This window comes from Panthera uncia (genome assembly GCF_023721935.1).
Source record: "Panthera uncia isolate 11264 chromosome B2 unlocalized genomic scaffold, Puncia_PCG_1.0 HiC_scaffold_24, whole genome shotgun sequence".
NCBI lineage: Eukaryota > Metazoa > Chordata > Mammalia > Carnivora > Felidae > Panthera > Panthera uncia.
In genome coordinates, this window is record NW_026057580.1 from 46537725 (window position 1) to 46559010 (window position 21286).

At 43.0% G+C, this 21286-nt stretch overlaps 1 protein-coding gene across 2 annotated transcripts in view; it reads left to right on the top strand.

Moving 5' to 3' along the window:
- Positions 1-21286, top strand: part of NT5E (5'-nucleotidase ecto) — a 48914-nt gene that overhangs the window by 8196 nt on the left and 19432 nt on the right. For both annotated transcript variants that reach the window (XM_049653976.1, XM_049653975.1), the window contains exons 2-3: positions 11790-12012; positions 16727-16915. In XM_049653976.1, the coding sequence (XP_049509933.1) occupies positions 11790-12012; positions 16727-16915 (412 nt within the window). The remainder of the gene's footprint in view (positions 1-11789; positions 12013-16726; positions 16916-21286) is intronic.

The window sequence follows — 21286 nt, forward strand, 5'->3', positions numbered from 1 at the left end:
ATGACAATGGTTTTGTTGTTGTTGTTGTTTAAGGCAAAGTAAGTTAGTAGCTATTCATAGAGCTCAGACCTCAGAAGTTTTGAGAGTCTGGGTGGTTGTTGATCCCCAAGCCTCAGTGATGTCAGTGGCCCCCACTCCATCCTGTGGCTGTGGTCATGGCCTTTCTACTTCCTCTCTTCCAGAGTGAGTTCTACACCAGAGCTGGGCGGGGTGGGACCGGCCTCAAACACAGAGGGAGGAAGCAAAGGCAGTTTCTTTGCTCATCTTGTCCTTGTTCTGGCCTCTGTGTTTACCCAACTGAAAATTGGAAAACAAACAAAAAGAAACAAATCACACAGTGAGCTGGAAGCTTTCTGCTCTTCAGTTACAGATACATCTGAATACTGTGTGAACTCCTTCAGTGTCTTTTCTTCAACCACATAACTAGAATTTGAAAATTCTCTGACACCTCTTTTCCCTCACTTGAATAATCGATTCCATATATAATCCACACATTAGCTAGAGCCCTCTAGCCCCTCAGAGATATAGTTAAACCTGCATGGAAGTCCATCAGTCGAATAGATAATTCTAAATGTAATGCTGATATATGTATTTTGCACATAGAGAGTTCGTAAATTTTTCCATCTGATGTGGGAAGTGGGAAATGCTGTCTGTTCAGTACCTGTTCATTCATTCGGTCAACAAACATTGAAGTGCACGTAAGCTGGGCCGTGCCCCAGGATCTTTTCTGTCATTTAGTCAGAGGCCACATTCACCTGCCAGGACCACCATGACCCGGCCCATGGCTAAGGGGCCAGGGAGAGCACAACCCAACACCGGAAATGGTCCACAACTCCAGAAATGTATCAACTAAACCAAACCGAATTTGTAGTCCTCTCCTCTTAAAGTCCTTGTTGAGTTTCCCTGAGTGATCGGCAACTGAGCCCCATTGTGTAATAGGTCAGGCTCTCCCCTCAATCCTTAGATGAGAGGGTGTGCTGCTGCCTCCAGTCCTTAATGAGATGAGCTAGTGTGTCAATGATTAGCTGAATACAGATGTTGTGGATTTCTGACAAATGGCTTTTTGACTTTATTACAGTTGATTTCTGTGGATTAAAACAATTAATTTTCTTCTGTGTCATGCATACCGCGCTGCCCTTAAATCAATTATTTCCTTCCTTTTTCTTCTAACATCATGTTTAAGCCTCTTGTCTTCACTTAGAAGATTTGACTACCTCAGCCCTCATGTTTTCATTGCCTCACTTGTGTGTACAGTTGCAGCCACTTGCCTGTGAGCTTCCCCTAACTGGTGCTCGAGAGGTAAAGCTCCCACTCTGAGCACCTTTGGTCCTGAGCGGGCAGCCTGTGCCCATGTCTTTGCTGGGCTGTTTCACAAACACCCCTGTCTGTGGTTCCCACATGTCTTATGTATGCACAGATGGATGCGTGGATGCATGCGCTCATGTCTTGCCCTCTCCCTGTCTGTCTTCTCAGCTTCCTGAGGACAAGGACTTCCTGGGGCCTTGTTGCTTGACACTCTAGAACCCTGTAAGAAGCCAGTTGAATGATACCCATCCCTTCCAGGTATTTACATTAGTGGCAGTTTGACAGAATGGTTAAGGCCCTGGATGCTTAAGCCTCGCTACCTTTGTTCAGACCTCAGCTCTGTCACTTGCTAGTTGTGAGAGCCCTGTGCCTCCATTTCCCCATCTAGGAAAAGGGCAAATAATAGCACCTACCTAATAACATAAGAATTAAATAAGTTAATATGTGAATAGGGCTGGACTACGTAGCATGAAGATCTTAACTATTAACATTTCTTTTTGTCCTATTTTTTGTGTTTAAAAAAAACTTTCTTGAAATTTCCCTTATGTCAAATCATTAGTAATTTTTATAGTCCTCTGTGAACAAAGCTGAGGCTCTGAAATATCCCCTTACTAATTCAGACATAGGCATCCTTTGATAGTTGGGTATCCTCAGCAGATTTCCAATAGAAAGAGACTCTAAAAAGTTCCATTTTCTCCCTAACTGCCATCATGAAATCTAAATAATGTTCTCATGTACATACATAAGACACAGAACAGTTCAACCAACTTAAAAAAAAAAAAATCTTCATTCACAAAGGCCAGTAAGATATTAGTGGAAATCTAAATTTAAAATAGAAAATGAGGGGCGCTTGGGTGGCTCAGTCGGATGAGTGACCAGCTCAGGTCATGATCTTACGGTTTGTGAGTTAGAGCCCCATATTGGGCTCTGCGCTGACAGTGTGCAGAGATTCTGCCCTCTCTCTACCCCTCACCTGCTCGCTCTCTATCTCTCTCCCAAAAATAAGTAAAAACAAACTAAAACACACGCGCACGCACACACACACACACACACACACACACACACACACACACACAGAATGAAAACAAGGGAACCAGGCCAATTGCCCTGAGAGGGTCAGCCAGGAATGGTAATGCAGTTGGCTAAGCTTCCAAGCAACTTGATTTCTCTCATTTCACAAAATATTGTGTAATAAGTATTAACCAAGTTGTAAAAAATAAAATCCTGCCTTGCTCTGAAAAGTTTTAATGGCTCACGTACCAAATCAGAGAGTAAGGTGGAGCCCATTTAAATGGACAGGTGGAGTGGGTGGTTTTATCATTCATTCAGTAAACATCTGCTGGGCACTGGTGCCAGGCATTCATCCGGTGTCACCAAGGATGCAGGGATAGTCAATGCCACTCTTGTCTGTGGGAGAAAGATGTGTGAGCAGACAGCCACAGCAAGGTCATGTATTCTCAGAGCTGTGCATGCAAGGTATGTCAGAGTGTGGTATCTACAGTGGAGGTGCCACGGAAGTCTTCACAAGGAGATCACACTTGAGCAGCATCTAAGGCATCTCATTGAGTGTGGGTGGTTTAGTGTTCCTGGAACTGAGCGCATCTGAAGTTTGGCAGAAGAAATGAACCAGCTCAGGGAGATCAGGATTTCAGTGGGAGGTAGGAGGCCTTGGAGTGACCTTGGAGGGACTCAAAGCAGGGGCTAGAAGCAGTTGTACGCGCATTTTCAGAAATGCATTCTGATGGCCTGCCGTGGCAGGAGGTTTGTGAGCCTGGTGGCCAGGAGGCTGACTTGAAGACTCCAGAAAGGTGTGGGTGAGAAGTGAGGAGGCAGAGGGGGCAGTGGGAATGTGGTAGAGAAGACCACCTGAGAGAGGATGGTGTAGGAGCAGAAGCAACAGTCCTTCCTGGCTGGTTGCCCGTGAGTGGGAAGCCAGGGGGACAAGGGGAGGGCTGCCCAGACATCTCTCTGCTTCTCTGGGTGTTCTTAGGAGTTGTAAAGGCTCTCTCCTAACCCTGGGACCATGTGCATCTTCACAGGTGTCTTATAGCCTTAATGGCAAGAAATGTCCTTCTCTGCAGGCCATCCACCTGGAGGGGACTCCTCAATGGCCAGCAGACAGGCAGGAGTGGGGAAGCATGGGGAGGGTGAAGGAGAAAGGACAGTAACCACCAGACTACTGCCAGACAGTTCCATACAATGTCCCCTGAAATAAGAAACAGGAAAGGGGAACAGGCCTCTGGGCCACTGGCCCTGTCCCAGTGGGCACGTTTTCAGTGTCTGTTGCCCACCTTGCCTAGCTTCAAGCCAGGCAAGCCTGAAATGGAGAGGAGGAGGAGTCATTTCAAATCTTGGAAAAAATCTGTATTTTCTTGTGGCACTTGGAATAAAAACTCTGCTTCAGGTAGAGTCTGACCAAGGATGCTACACCAGGAGCTCGTCAGAACTGGGCCGCTGTGGCCTCTTCACAGCTTGATTTTGGGACATGCTGCCCAGTTGAGAATGCAGGCTTTGTGTGAGGTGACGCCTAACAGGTTCCTGGCCTGTGAGGCTTTCTCAACAACCAGGCATTTGCACCCTCCTTGCCTTCTATGGCCAAGTTTCCTGCTAAAATTACCACTCTGTGCCTGCTGTGACCATTCATCAGAGGCTTTCAAAACAGAGCTCTTTGCCAGTTTGGTACTAGAGGTCAGAGAGACTGCAGTTTCTCATTGCAGCACACACAAGACATGATGATGCTAGTACAGAATTCTAGGTTACATGGAGGAGGCTGCTGGTGGCAACGAGCAACAAGTCCAGCCTTGGAAATTACTTCTCTGTCACTTTCCTCCTCTCCTACCAGTTATTTATTTACTTGTTCATTTATTCAGTAAATATTTACCAAATATTACCCCTGTGTTAGGGACATTTTAAATGAAGTATGGGAGTCAATGCATATTGTTTAATAATGCATATTGTTTATCGCTTTGATCAATCAACTGTAAATGGACAGATCAGAAAGGGAAAATTTCTATCAAGACAGTATGGTATTGGTACATAGACAAATGTAACAGAATAGAGAACCCAGAATTGGACCCACAAATATATAGCCAACTAATCTTTGATGAAGCAGGAAAGAGTATCCAGTGGAAAAAAGTCTCTTTACCAAATGGTGCTGGGAGACTGGACAGCAACATGCAGAAGAACGAAATTAGACCACTCTCTTACACCACACACAAAAATAAACTCAAAATGGATGAAAGACCTGAATGTGAGACAGGAAACCATCAAAATCCTAGAGGAAAAAACAGGCAACAACCTCTCTGACCTCGGCCGCAGCAACTTCTTACTCAACATGTCTCCAAAGGCAGGGGAAACAAAAGCAAAAATGAACTATTGGGACCTCATCAAGATAAAAATCTTCTGCACTGCAAAGGAAACAATCAAAACTAAAAGGCAACGGACAGAATGGGAAAGGATATTTGCAAGTGATCTATCAGACAAAGGGTTAGTATCCAAAATCTGTAAAGAACTTACCAAACTCTACACCTGAAAAACAAATAATCCAGTGAAGAAAAGGGCAGAAGACATGAATAGACACTTTTCCAGAGAATATGTCCAGATGGCCCACAGTCACATGCTCATCACTCATCACAGGCTCAATATCACTCATCATCAGGGAAATACAAATCAAAACCACATTAAGATACCACCTCACACTGGTCAGAGTGGCTAAAATGAACAACTCAGGAAACAACAGATGTTGGCAAGGATGTGGAGAAACGGAAACCCTCTTGCACTGTTGGTGGGAATGCAAACTGGTGCAGCCACTCTGGAAAACAGAATGGAGGTTCCTCAAAAAATTAAAAATAGATCTACCCTATGACCCAGCAATAGCACTGCTAGGAATTTACCCAAGGGGTACAGGAGTGCTGATGCATAGGGGCACTTGTACCCCAAAGTTTATAGCAGTGTATCAACAATAGCCAAATTATGGAAAGAGTCTAAATGTCCATCAACTGATGAACGGATAAAGATGTGGTTTATATATACTATGGAATACTGCTTGGCAATGAGAAAGAATGAAATCTTGCCATTTGCAACAATGTGGATGGAACTAGAGGGTATTATGCTAGGTGAAATAAGTCAGAGAAAGATATATGTTTTCGCTCATATGTGGATCTTGAGAAACTTAAAAGAAGACCATGGGGGAAGGGAAGGGAAGGGAAGGGGAAAAAAGTTTCAAACAGAGAGGGAGGGAGGGAAACTACAAGAGACTCTTAAATACAGAGAGCAAACTGAGGGTTGATGGGGGAGGGTGGGGAAGAGGGGAAACTGGGTGATGGGCATTGAGGAGAGCACTTGTTGGGATGAGCACTGGGTGTTGTATGTAAGTGATGAATCATGGGAATCTACTCCCAAAGCCAAGAACACACTAGCCAACTTGACAATAAATTATATTTTTTAAGAAAAGGGCAGATTCTCCATAAAAGTAAAATATTCCAGAATAATGAAAGACCTTCATAGAAATCTGTTGGATGGCCACTGACTTCTGTGTCTCCTGCAGACGCTGAAGAAATCCTGGCATCAAGGCTCAGGCTGACACACTCCTACACCAAGGGCTTTCTTTCTCTTACTTTCACCCTGAGGAGTGTCATTATTTCTTCTGTTCATCCACTTACTCATACCAGTGCCTCAGTACCAATGGGCACATTTGTTTACGGGTGAAAGGAGGCAATGAATAAATAGCAGCACTTCCTAAGAAAAGCCTTAGGAAAGAAAAAACATGAAAGTTGGCATAGAGGACAGTGTGGTCAGGCAGCAGAGCATCAACGCTGAATTCAGTAGCAGATTCCAGCCACAATATACATGGAACAAACATGGGAAATAAAAGTCAGAAAGGATTCTTCCTTCTTTCTTTGAAAGCATTGCCTCTAACGTTTGTTACTCACTGAGGATATATTTTATTGTTGTTAGAAGTCAATAAATCAATTCTGCACATAATCATTAGGGGGAGCATGAAAAACAATTTCATCTCCAGTGCCAGCTGTAGTTGATTGACAGTAACTCCCTGTAGGGCTAAGGTAAGAAGGATTCTGAGGCTCAGTCCAAACCGAGTGGGAAAGGTCAATTAAGTTAACTAGTTGGCATCTTTCATGGACAGAGGAAGAGGTAGGGGAGAAGGGGAGAATGGTATTATGATATGCATTTGTTTGCAGTGTATCCAAGAGACAGTAATTGAATGTTAGCTTAAATTCTGTTTAGCACACAGTGCATTTGGAAATAAAATGATAAGAGATGTAGTCACCTCATAATCACCTGAAAATAAGGAAATTGTTTACCCACAAAGGGAAGGTAGATTTGGGCCTGTATTCAGAATTCATGAGAATGATAACCGAAGTGTAGACACAAGCTTTCCCTCGGTCCTCACTGCAGGGTATTTTTAATAATCCAGGGAGAAACTTGGAGTCAGAAGTCTTAGAATATCTTCATTCTTCCAGTACTGCTTCATATGACCTGAAAATCTCTCTGGGCTTTATCTTTAGTCAACAGAATTTCTCCAAAGCCACTAGACTTTGACAAACTATCCACGTCAAATGTAAATATTAACATACCCCTAAAGAAGATGTTAAATGAATCAGACTCTGTTCCTCAGAGTTAATTTAATAAGAGGATTTTGAATCAGATCTCTTCCTGTCCTTACATTTTCATTTGTTTTTAGCTTTAAATGGCAGCAGCATTTCAAAAGGTGTTCAGGTGGTTGAACATGCTGGGCTGGGCTAGATGGAAAGTGAGGAAAGTTTTTTTCATGGAAGAGTAACAGTTTTTTTTTTCTTTTTTGTCTTTTTAAATAGTGTTTTAGGCCTCTTCTGCATGAAGAAAGCAGTGAGGGTGGGGAGCCAGGGCTAAACCAGGTGCACACATTAAATTTCTCTGATTTCAATGGTGGAGGTCATTTTGTTAGGTTCAGCTCTCTTAAGTTACAGAAAAGTGCATTTGGTGAAATTTAATGTTTATGGTAAAAATATACAAGATTGTCAGATCTAGAATCAGTGAATGAATAGGGCTTGTAGACAAAGGAACCCAATATTAGAAATGCAATGTTTGGAAAGCAAAAATAAACGAGAGAAGGAGAAAGCATAAGAATATGATTTAGGTCAGGGCACCTGGGTGGCTTAGTCGGTTGAGCATCCGACTTCGCCTTAGGTCATGATCTCATGGTTCATGAGTTTGAGCCCCACATCAGGCTCTCTGCTGTCACTGCAGAGCCCACTTCAGATCCTCTGTACCACCCCCCACCCCCACTCCTGCTGTCTGTCTCTGTCTCTCAAAAATAAACAAACATTAAAACACTTTAAAAAATATGATTTGGGTCAGAAAAAACACTTGCCTGATGTGAGGATTATAGCAATAATAGCCGGTAACAGTTTAGCTCAGATCAGGATCTGTTGTTAAAGTCATGGGGGAAGCTGTGGGCAGAACAGCAAAAAAAAAAATGACAAGCGCACTTAAGGAGAGGGGTGGGAATATTTAGATAGGACCCAGAAAAGTGGAACAATACTGCAGTATGAATTTGCATAAATTCTCTTATGTGTGTGTTACAAATGCTCTGTAAGATGTAAAGGGACATGGATGTCTTTCATTGCTCTGAGTGCTCTTGGGCAGACTCTTCCTAAGGTATTTTCATGTTAATAAAAATTATAGAAATGAATAAGAATTTTTTTCTGTATGGTACATCTGTATTGTACTATAACATTGTGTGTTAGCTAACTGGAGTTAAAATTAAAACTTTAAAAAATCAATTTATTTAACACATTTCTTGAGCACCTGCTGTTTGCCTGCAGGGAGCGTGGTGTTCTCAAGCAAGTGGTATGATATTCCTTCTGAAGAGCTTATGAATGATGAACTTGTAGTGAATGCAATGGAGGAGAAATGGGTCGGAGAAAGTCATGGTGGGGAAATGAAAATACGAGTTTATAGGAAAGTAAGTATTTACAAAGGCAGTTTTCTGCAAAGGAATACATTTTTGTAGGAAAAGTTAGCTGTATATAGAAGAAAGAAATTTGTTAGAGATTCTTCTGCTCATTCATGTATTCATTCAGCGGTGCCTCCCTGCTCTTCTCCACAGTCTGTGCTAGGCACTAGAGGGGTTCAGAAGGCAGGTGCAGGTGCTGCACAGAGGTGAGCAGTAGAGCAGAGAATGTGCACCTAACTCAGAGAGGGAGCTCAATGAAGGGTCCACGGGAAGTATCGCTTCTAGAAGGATCATCACACTTCAGGAGCTAAAGCCATTGATTGAATAAAGTAGTAAAGGGATGGTATAAAAAAGAAATTTCTATTCTATCCTATTGTATTCTATCGTTTCTATTCATCTACCTACCTATATTTAGATCTACCAATCATCATTTATCTGTTATATACAAAGGGACAAAGATAAGTCCAAGCATGGAAAACTGCAGGTACTTAGGATTTTATCTTGAGTAATCCCTATATATACCAGGCCTTATGCACAGCTCTTTATATATAAGCATAGTGGTTAAGAAGGTTGCAGTCAAACATAAGTGGTTCTGATCCCAGCTCTACCACTCACTAATTGCGTGACCTTGAACAATTCATTATGTCTCTAGATCTCAGTTTTCCTCATCTGTAAAATGATAATAGTAATAATACCAATCTCACAGCACAAAATCAGTCTTTCTTAACAAAGTCACTTTGCATGATGCTGGCGTGTGGCAAGTGCTTGGTAAATGCTGACTCATTTTCATTACAACCTTTGCTTTGTTCATTCGCTGCCCTTCCAGAGGAAGCTGTGATTTAGAAGTGTGCTCAGGTCAAGCTCATGATTGGTAGTGCTAACCTCGCGTGGTAGTGCTATCCTCTATGTCCAACTGCCACATGGCCACTTCCCTCCAAGGACTCACAAGAACCGACATTTACTGTGTTCAAAGCCCCTTCCCCCAGAAATCCTCATGTTGGCCCAAGCTGCCATCACCATCCTGTCAATAAAGCCAGAAATCCCTGGGCAGCTGAATGCCCCCCACTCGCTCTTCCTCACCAACCACCGCCCCCCCCCCACCCCACCACAACCAGTATCCCACCTTTGCCTCAATGTTTTGGTTCCATCCATTCCCCTGCATGCAGTCCTCACTGTTCCCTCCTGGATCACTGCATCAGCTCCTACACTGGCTTTTTGCTGGTGCCATTCCCTTCTCTAAACCATTCAACATAGTGCTGCCAGAATAATCCTTCTAAAATGCAAAGCTTATCTTGTCAATCTCGACTTTAAGGTCCTACAGGGACTCTTCGCTGCTCTTGTGATAAAACTCAACATTCCTGAGCTCTTTGAGCCATAAGGTTCTCTGAGACCCGGTCTTGTCTTCAAGACTTTATTTCTGACACCCACCACCCGTTAAAGTGGGAGACAACCACGCAAGGTTGACAACCATGCGAGGAGACAACCACAAACATTGCCAAATGGTACCAATATATTGCTGTTGGTAAACTGCAAGGTGACTGACACATTGGATAATCCTCCATGAAGAATGATAGAAATATTCACTTTTTAAGACTTTACAATTAAGCAAGATAGTTAATTGTAATCTCATAAGAGAGACTGATTTCACCACAGGAAGAAATCATGGTGTTCTAAAGAGAAGATAAAAAGGGGGCACCTGGGTGGCTCAGTTGGTTAAGCATCTGACTTCGGCTCAGGTCATGATCTCATGGTGGTTCGTGGGTTTGGGCACCGCATCGACTCTGTGCTGACAGCTCAGAGTCTGGAGCCTACTTCAGATTCTGTGTGTCCCTCTCTCTGCCCCTCCCCTGCTCGCACTCTGTCTCTCTCTCAAAAATAAACAAACATTAAAAATAATAATAAGTAACAAAGAGATGATAAAAAGATGATTACCCAAGGCTGGGAGGTCCTTTAAGACTTAGGTCAGCCTTTAAGAGAGAAATCATTAGTTAAGAGGAAGAAGTAAAGATGGATACTCAGAGGTGGGGGAGGAGGTGGGGGAGGAGGGAAATTCAGAAATTCTGACTTTCATTAGGGAGACAGGTGTGTGGGAATGTGAAGACATTGTATTGCTCTGTATAAACATATGTGTGAGGACATAAACACACAATTCTTTGAGCCACAGATGTTCAGAGGGGCACCTGTGTGGGTGGAGAAGGGCTGCAGCGCCGAGCAGGGTGAGGACAGCAGGACATGGTGGCTCAGGGAGCACATAGTCTGGCGAGGACTCCACGAACATGCTGAACATGCCATTGGAGTATGCAATGTTCTAGGAAGGAAAGGAGTGGGGCCTGTAAGAGAATGCAGGAGGGCCCTAATCTGGGTTGAGAGGTCACCAGTCAGCACTTTCAGGTCTATTCCCAGATGAACGGCAAAGTGAAGCAAAATCAGGTGTGCCGTGGGAGAGTTTGAGACTCACTAGTTTAAGTACTAAGTTAGCAAAACAGCCTTGCAGCCAGCACAGGAAGGTAGGTGCCTGGGGGACATGGGCTTATGCTAGGGCCAAGGGAGAAAGGGGCGGAGGGTTTTTCAGAGGAGGTGGCTGGCATGCGTGTTTTGTCAGTATTACTCTGGGGGAAGCTGCCAGATGTCAAAGAGGTTGTTTTGCACCCAGTAGCCACTCCCAGAGCAGTGAGGAATGGGAGACAGCAAAGAAGGTGGGAGGTGAGGCTGCCTGTAAACCATGCCAGCTCCCCACCAAGTCCTGCGTTCCGAGTGGGTTAACAATGCCCTGAAGGTCGGTGAACATTTCACCGTCTTGATCTTCCTGGGACACGAAGCTGCTGGGAATGAAACCCACGACGGCCCAGAGCTGCCCGAAGGAGGAAACCCGTGCCCCCCTGCAAAATGTAGAGAATGCCATCTCCTGTTACCTTGGAGGATCTTCATTTTCCCCAAAGAATTAGAGGACCACACAGCCCTTGGGAAGACATAGTTGTGGGAACATAAAGGAAAAATGACCGAGACGATGTGGACACCAGAGGAGGAGAGGTCACTGGCATCTCTACCAACAATACATTTCCAGTCGCCTTTTGCTAAAGTCCTGTTGACTTTAATGGTTCTCCCAGCAGATGGGATGTTGAAACAATTGCATTGGGGGGTTGAAATGTGGGTTTATGAGAGAAACCCACCTGTAAAGCCTGGGCAGAGCTTAGGAAATGGCAGACTCCAACTTGCCCCACATCTGAGGACAGCAGGGACAGCGTTGCAAGTGACTCTTACATGCACTGATGCCACCTTCAGTAGGTGCTGTGGGATGTGGGAAGCAGTTCTCAAATGAACCTGATGATCTGTGTGTCCATGGGCCCAGCGCCAGGGTCACTGAGTAAAATCTCCTGTTGTGAGGACGACAGAGGTCATGCCATCAGCCTCCTAGAACCCTATCAAGTTTGGGAGCCACTGGGCTAATGTAGTATTCTTTACAGTATATTTTTGTTTTTGCAGAAATTCCAGAGTACCTAATTCTTGTTCTCTTTTCCCTTTCTACTAGGCACTGGGAAATCATGAATTTGATAATGGCGTAGAAGGACTGATTGATCCACTCCTCAAAGAGGCCAGATTTCCAATTCTGAGTGCAAATATTAAAGCCAAGGGGCCACTAGCATCTCAAATATCAGGACTTTATTTGCCATATAAAATTCTTCCTGTTGGGGATGAAGTTGTGGGAATTGTTGGATATACTTCAAAAGAAACCCCTTATCTCTCAAATCCAGGTATTTTCTACTTTTATAGCACTTGTTGCTTGCAAATAGATGTATTAAATCAGAGCTTGGCATTATTTGTATGGGCTGTAGGCAAGAGTAGGAACAGCGTGCTGTGTTGGGCAAATGGCGTACTTAGGTTAACATTGATAAAACCAGTCTGGTGACTTCCACATTGTTCTAAATTACTTCTTATGGACATTGCTGTTTTGTTCACTGAACTTCTTTGTTGACATACACAGTATCTTTGTTTAATTCAGTGCATTCAAAATTGGACAAGAAAGCCATTTACATCCAGTACTAAACATTACAGAGTTACTTACTGGAGAATAAAAGCTGTATAATTCACTGCCCTATTGCCTGCAGAGCCAGAGAGCCCAAAGCTAGGGCGTTACCTCAATTTACCTTACCTTTCCTTTTCTAGTATGATTATTATGTCTAGTTAACTCTCCTTGTTCCCTTTTTGTTATTTTTAATGACTTTGTTGTATCCAGCTTTTTGAGAAATACATATCCTTGAAAGGTCTCATGGTATACATATCCTAATATAAATATTTTTTATATATGCTCTATTTCATATAGTATATATATCTGTATGTGTACATACATACACATATAACCCTAAAATCATTCAAGAAACATTTTGGGGGTACCTGGGTGGCTTGGTCAGTTAAGCGTCCAACTCTTGATTTCACTGAGGTCATGGTCTCATGGTTCATGAGTTCAAGCCCTGCATCAGGCTCTGTGCTGACAGTGGACCCTGCTTGGAATTCTCTGTCTCTCCCTCTCTCTGTCTTTCTCTCCCCACCCTGTTCATGTATTCTCTCTCTTTCTCTCAAGATGAATAAACTTTAAAAAATGGTTATTTTATAAAAAAAAGAAACATTTTTGAGCCACTTTTACAGGAACACTTTCACCAAAACACTTTGGCAGTAAGAACAAAAATGATATTTTTTCTAAATTATGCAAACCAATTTTCTTCCCATATTTGGAGAAAAAAAGGGGAAACTAACAGAAATAAAAGATACAGCATAGGGAAGTTAGTGGTATTATAGTAGCATTGTGTGGTGACAGGTGGTAGCTACCTTGTGGTGAACATAGTGTAAAAAAAAAGAAAGGAATGAAGGAAGGAAGGGAGAAAAAGAAAGAAAAAGAGAGAGAAAGAGGAGAAGGAAAACTAGGAGCTGGTATTATCCAGAAATAAGGGTTTTCATTAAGAATTAACTGATAAAGGGCTTACTATCATTTAACAATTAAAAAATGATATATTTATTGTTGTTGTGACAATAGGTCTAAGCCATTGGAAACAGCAACAAGGTCAGCCCTGCTTGGCCCTGAGCAGCATGGCTCTGCTCTGAGGGAAAGGTTGTACAGCCAGCCTGGAGACAGGGCAGGCACAGGCCTTCTCTCCTCTCTGCTGGTAGGGGAGGTGGGGATTATCAGGCACTCCAGGTGGCAGGTAGGCATCTGTCCCACAGGTGACTAAGCCTTTGCATACTGTGTGACACACAGTCAATAAATAGCTGTTTTTGAGGTCATTATGGAGCCCGGGGGGAGTTGTGGACATGATGAGTCACCGGCTCTCAACATGTTTCAGAAGTGCTCTTCTATGAAGTGTGTGGTCCCACCAGTGGGACCTGGACAGTCTTAGGCTACTCTGAACCCCACCCAGCTGACGATAGTCCTCTGCTTCATTCTGCCTCCCACTCTGGTTGGTGATCCGACCTCCCCCCAGTTTGAGGGGGTTGCTGTGGTTCGGGCCTTCCAGGGGTTTTCTGCAAAGAGGAGCATATGCAGATTGCAGAGTGAACCAGGCTGCATGACTGCTAACAGAACAATTGCCAATGTCAGTAGGCCTGGGGTGACATGGCCCGGTGTTTGCTGCCCTTGCCCCTGGTTCCCGTCAGGTTGGACGCTCCTGCTCTGGGTCCCCAGCTCCCACAGCAAACACCTCTCCCCCTTATTACACTTGTTTCTTACTGTCAGCTTCCTGTGCTGGCCTGAACAGCTGAGGACAGAGCCTGGGTCTCTTCTCAGTGAACATCCAGAACCTAGTAGAGAGGCCAGCATAGGATCCTTGGATAAAGATGTGGCCTTGAATATTTGAATTAATTATGTGTCTCTATAATTTCTATTCTACCCGCTGGCTTTTGAGTTCATTTAAAATAGAATGTGATTAAATGCCATAAGAGAGCTAAGAACGAAGTCAGGGAGTGGGGCAACGTCTTTTAGGAGCAGGGGGTGAGTGACTAGCTTGGAGGTCCTGTAGACTTGAAGAACCTCCTTGGCCACCTCGAGGGCACACAAGCATCCTGGGGCAAAGGGCATTCCACCGGTGAGGTCACATGCTAGGACACAAGCCTCACGAGGGCAGGGACCTTATCTGTCTCATTCACTGCTCCATGTTTTGTATCATACCCAGCATGTGGGAAGTTCTCAATAAATGTTGCTAGAATGAACACATGAGAGCAGGGAAGTGTGGGGGCCACAGTCACAAAAGAGCACGTAGTTCAGTTCCTTGGAACACAGGTTCCAATCAGGGAAAGCAAAATTCTGGGTGAGGACTGGATTGTAGGGCCTCCTGAATGACTGATCAAGGAGTTCAGGCATGATGGGGAGAAAAGGTTATCCCTTCTTGAATAGTCGCCAGTAAGAAAGGAGAGGTTGTTGGTGGAAAGACATAGGGGCTTCAGAAATAAGTCCCCCTTTGCTGGGGTTCTGATAGCACCCCATATTAGCCCTTTACTAGGTTGTAACAGAAGGGGGATCTGAAGGGATGATGCTGTCATCGCAGGTCCCAGGAGAGAAAGGCTGAATTGTGTCAGAACTGATCCCAGCACTGGGATGGGGAGTGTGGGGGATAGAACGGTATTTCTAGGGACACTTTCTTTCTACCAAGACCACAGGCCCAGTGCATGGGTTCTTCCTACAGATTTCTGGCCCCTGATCCAACCCCATCCCTCCAGTCCTGCTGCCTACGTACCCACAGGTATAACTGGTATTTCTAGCACATTTAATTTATTTTAGCTAGGTAATGGAATTCCTACAACCCCCTTCAAGATATCCTGAAACATATCCCATGCTTTTGTATATGTGTGATGACTGATCCCAAGAGGCTCCTGACACATTAGAAGAATGCATTCCTTTGTTCTCAGAGGCATTTCTCTGAACTTTGTCCAAAGACTAGTTACAGCCAAACTAAAGCAGAGAATGGTAGTGTTCTCAGAAGGTCTCAATATTTATTCTTTCTTTCTTTCTTTCTTTCTTTCCTTTCCTTTCCTTTCTTTCCTTCCCTTTCTTTCTTTCCTTCTTTTCTTTCTTTCTTTCCTTCCCTTCCTTCCTTCCTTCCTTCCTTTTTTCTTTCTTTCTTTCTTTCTTTTTTTCTTTCTCTTCCTTTCTTTCTTTCTTTCTTTCTTTCTTTCTTTCTTTCTCTGCCTTCCTTCCTTCCTCTTTCTTTTTCTTTCTTTCTCTTTCTTTCTTTCTTTCTCTGCCTTCCTTCCTTCTTTCTTTTTTCTTTTGTTTTCTTTTCTTTTCTCTTCTTTTCTTTTTCTTTCCTCTGAGTGCCTGTGTGTAGGCACCAGGGCTGCTGACAAGACAAAAAAAAAAAAAAAAAAAAAAAAATCCCTGCCTACTGGAGTTTACAGGTTTAGTGGGCAAATAAATGAGTAAGATATTTGGTGTGTCAGAAGGTGCTACGTGCTAAACAGTAGGGGAACAGCAAGTGAGGCATGGGGGAGGACATACCTTGTCAATTTAAAGGGAGGCTCAGGGAACTCACAGAGAAAGTGACATGGCACTGAGGAGTGACCAGGGAGCCCTGGACTTCTTGGAGTAATCAGCAAGAAGCAGATTATTCTTGATGTTTTCATGGCAGACAATGGTGGCAGAGCTGTTACAACTCCTGATGTTTAAATGTCACCTGTGCGTCAGTGACAGCACTACGAGTCCAACGGCACGTCTGTGAGTTGCTGATTTTCAGGGTGTGGATCGGCACAGTCACACCCACACTCACCAGTCTGTCCCATGGGCGCAAGCTCCCCTTACTACTACAAGGGGGAGTAAGTGGCCAGAGAAGAATGTCCACAGCCGAGTGCCAGCAATGTGTGGCTGAGACCCTGTCTAATGCAGAGCTCAGTACTGCTCTAGTGTCGACCTTACCAAATGAGCAAGACAGTTGTCAACTGGTGTGTTAAGCTTGGCATTCAAGGACTAGTTGCCAGCAGAGTTTTAAGTTTGAAGATGGATTATCCTGAACTTGCAAACAAAGCCTTAGAGGTACTCTAGGTTCCTCCCCACCCACCCCCCACTCAGTTTTATTGAGATATAACCAACACACAGCATTGTATACATTTAAGGTGTGTCAACACCATAGTGACTTGACATGCATAGCACAACATGCTGATGTGCTCAGGCAAAAACAGATTTTTAAAAAATAGATAGGCTTCCAGATCTGAAGCCTCCTCATAGCTTGAGATTGAATTAGAGCAACATGGTATCATTCACAACCTTAAACTAATACAACATTAAGTGAATGTAACTGAAGATTATGATGCGAATTTTTATTGGCATTTTAGGGATTTTATATTTAACTTATAAATATGTTTTGGTTTCAGTAATTTAAGAGCTTCGGTAGATTAAGGTGATTTGACTCTATGTGTTAGTATGTGTAATAAGTAATATAATAAAAATTATTAATAAATGTGCATTTTACTTATCTTGTTCCTTAGGAGGGAATTTAGTATTTGAAGATGAAATCACCGCATTGCAACCTGAAGTAGATAAACTAAAAACTCTAAATGTGAACAAAATTATTGCACTGGGACACTCTGGTTTTGAAATGGATAAACTCATCGCTCAGAAAGTGAAGGGCGTGGACATCGTGGTAGGAGGACACTCCAATACATTTCTTTATACAGGTAATTGTTTCAGAAGGATTACACTGGCCACAATGTCCAGATAACTCACTTTGTGTCTTTGTCTTTGTAACTGTTATTATTATTTTTACTACAATTTAACATATAATATATATTATGTATATTTCTATGATATGTAATAGATGTATAATACACATACATAGTAAGTTGTAAATCTTATTCAGAGACATTCCTAACAATTTATTGGTTTAATGATTATGTCAGCTCCCATTTATGTATATTATAAATATATATAAAATATATGCATAAAATATACATGTAGGGGCGCCTGCGTGGCTCAGTCAGTTAACTGTCCAACTTCAGCTCAGGTAATGATCTCATGGTTCGTGGGTTCGAGCCCCGCATCTGGGCTCTGTGCCGACAGCTCAGAGCCTGGAGCCTGTTTTGGATTCTGTGTCTCCCTCTCTCTCTGCCCCTCCCTTGCTCACACTCTGTTTCTCTCTCTCTTTCAAAAACAAACATATAAAAAAATTAAAAAAATAAAATATGCATGTAAAATAAAAAGATTACTGTGAGGCCCCAGCCAAAAGTCAGTTTATATCAAAAAGCAACATGTCATATAAAAAATTTTAAGCATAAACAAAATAATATAAATAAGGCCTTCATAGATCAAGGTGACAGGATTTGATTTGTAGGTTCACGAGCAGGAGCTGGAACTCTGGGTTCCAGTCCTAACTTTACTACTGTGTACCGGGACTTAGGACTACGAGTGTCCTGGAAGCAATAGGTACTGTTGCTCTTGAAGGTATGAACTCCGTGAGTTCGAGCCCCGCGTCAGGCTCTGGACTGATGGCTCGGAGCCTGGAGCCTGTTTCCGATTCTGTGTCTCCCTCTCTCTCTGCGCCTCCCCCGTTCATGCTCTGTCTCTCTCTGTCCCAAAAATAAATAAACATTGAAAAAAAAATTTTAAAAAAGAGCATACAGGTAATTTTTACTTTCTTCTTCGCACTTCCAATTATTTTCAAACAACGAATGCATGTTGCTTTTGCAATCAGCCAAAGAAACACAAATTATGAAAAGAAAGAAACACAACCTAGGGTCAGAAGTCTTCCTTCCTGACTCATGTCAGAGACCTTGAGCAGGTCACACCCTCTCTGAACCTGTTAGCTTTGTTTCAAAATGGAGATAATACTCAAAGTGCCACATTGTTGTGAAAATGACGTGAGGTGGTGTGTGTACTCCTGGGAAGGCACTTCATAAAGTGTAAATAGCTGTGTTCTGGCATGCAGTGGTATGGAGACTGCCCACCAGTGAAAATATACCAATCAAAATGGTGACACTGGGGACCTACTTCATATAATGCTGAGGGTGCCTGGGTGGCTCAGTCAGTTGACTCTTGATTTTGGCTTAGGTCCTGATCCCAAGTCGTGGGATTAAGCCCCAAGATTAACAGTCTCTCTCTCACTTCCTCTGCCCGTCTCCCCTGCTTGCTTTCTCTCTCTCTCTCTAAAATAAAAGAAAAAGTAAAGAATGCTGGTATCTACATAATTGATTCCTTACTAATTCAGTTCCTTCGTAAGTATTTTATCTCTTGCTAGACATAGGCTAGAGAAAAATTTCAAACTGGATTACATCCATTAATGGTTGTGATATAAATTAGTGGATTAAAAAATTTTTTAACAGACTAGACTAAAATAGGTTAGGAATTTAACATTATTCATATGAACATACATTGTTTCATGGCAAAAGATGTATGTGAGATGGTGAGGACAGCTAGCTCCCAAGTGCATAGCACGCAGGACATAAGTGTGACAAGAACAGTGGCGGGCACTGGTGGTGATGTGAATTTCTTAGTGTGAGCAGTGTTGCGGTCAAACATCTGGGAGCCATTTAAGTAACTCCAGGGGAGTTAGATGGGCTGAGAGCACCAGACCAGGGAAAATCCCATCAGAGTAAGTCATGGGGCACCACTGGGTAGAAGTGAAGACTCTGGGGTCATGCTGGCTGTGCCACTGAGTGGTGGCGGGATCCTGTCTCTGTCTGATCTCCTCATCTGCAGAGTGAGGATGGAAACAACCCTATTATAAAAGGTCATCATGACTTGACCTATGTCATGAACAGGGGTGGCTGAGGCCCCTCAGGACAAGGCCTAGTATTTGAGCTGTCCTTATTTCAGTTATGTCCCAACTCTGTGGATGAGATCTGTGAAAAACTCTCCCTTGGTGCCTTTTCTTAGCTTTTCTCTGAGGCAATGTCAAAAAAACACAAGACACACAGCTGGACCTAGATGTCTGCCTCCACCCCCCTTCATCCTGTGGGATAGTGTTTCAGACTGTACTGGCTTCGAACCATACTAAGAAAGGCATTGTACATGATGCCACAAACACACGCTCACAAACACACACACACATACACACACACACAAAAAGAAAACTTTCACGAAGAACCTGGAATGCACTCTGATATTTTCTGTACTACTGTTTCATTTTTTTTAAGTGTCAGTTACCACCCATTAAATTAATTTCCTCATATGGTAGCTGGCCCATATTTTGAAAAACTCAGCTCCAAATCAAGCATGAGCAAAACAGTGCATAAACAAGCAAAGGAATCTACCCCTCCTTTCAGATGCTAAAGTCATTTCCATGTTCCTCATGATTTGCCTTTACACCGTCTTACCCAGTGCCGTCCCACAGCACCAATTGATCATCCACAGCCTTGATGTGTGGCCATCGATTAGTGTGCCCTGATGGGCCTGAAAAGGCTCAGTGATCATGCCTGGCTTCCCATTAATGCTCCAGCCTGTGTCCTTTTGTCCCTGCAATTTCGTTCCAGCCAACAAAGTACTGCAAAACAGTATGTGCCTTTTGCTAAGTAGATGAATTTAGTTGCTGATGAATGACTGGATGAAAGAAAGATTTGGGCATACATATCATAATTTGTTTATACATAAATCTTGAGGTAGATAATTACAGGCTCTGAAAGAAAACTGCCTCTGTAGTCTTAGTCATTTATTTCACATTTCATGATTGCTTAGCCAGATTAAATTTGTTCTCATGAAAACATTCAAGTTTAATACTCTTCATTTTGAGGGATGAATTTACAACTGAAGGTAATTCCAGGATGCAGTAGGGGATGAAGCATATTTGCTTGTTTAAATAAATTTGCACAGACTTAAAAAAACAAAAAAACAAACAAACAAAAATTCCTCTAAATTGTTTTTGGAACTAGCATAACTTAAAGTTAAATATGATAAGCAAATAAAAATATAGTTAAAATAATACATCCCTTGGAATTTTACGTCTTGCCATGCACATAACCCAACACACACACACATACACACACACACCTGAAAGAAAATTTCACAAAAAATCTGGATTGCACCTGATATTTTCTGTTCTGTTAATTAAAAAAATTTTTTTTAACATTTATTCATCTTTGAGAGACAGAGAGAGACAGAGCATGAGTGGGGAAGGGGCAGAGAGAGGGAGACACAGTATCCGAAGCAGGCTCTAGGCTTTCAGCTGTCAGCACAGAGCCCGATGCGGGGCTCAAACTCACGAACTGTGAGATCATGACCTGAGCCGAAGTCGGAGGTTCAACTGACTGAGCCACCCAGGCGCCCCTGTTATTTAATTTTTTTAATGCTGGTTACCACCTATTAAATTAACTTCATTGTACTGTAGCTAGCCCATATTTTTTAAGACTCAGCTTTAAATGAGGCATGACCAAAACAGTGCATGAACTGCTCCCCCTGCAATGTTGAACATCATTCCAGGTTCTTTTGAGTACAACCATTGTGCACTTGGAGCTGACCCCAAGATTACCTGACGGCTCTCATGTCAGAATGAAGAGAAGGGGTGCGGCCTACTAGGCTTACAGAATCTGGAAGCTGCAAGGAAGAGAGCTATTCCCACATGTTTTCTCCAAAGGAACTAAATGCAAGATACAGTTATTACTTCTGAAAATAGCACTGTGAGTAAATGAAACTGCAAGAAGGTCGTGTTAAGATGAGAACCAGTCTCTCTCTCCCCATCCCATTCCTTTGGACTCTGCATTTTAACAGGCCATAGTGATAAGACAGTGTTATGATTTACTTTTAATTTGTTATATAAAACCCTGTTCTATAATGTAAAAAGTGAATGGGAAGTCTAGTACCTGGAAAGCTACTAGGCCATAGGTGTAGCTGGATCCTCTTGGGAAGAGAAGAGCATGGCAGACAGCTGGGGCATCACTCCTTCCCCTACTCTGTCTCCGTCAAGCAGTGTCTCCTGACCTCATGGAGATAAAGCAAAGACATTGGGGCCTGACCCTGCAGAGCAGTAGAGATCCAAAACACTGGATACCTGTTGTAGCTTGGTAAATGTTGAATGAGTGAATGAATTTGTAGTGAATTCATGCCTACTGTACAGGACT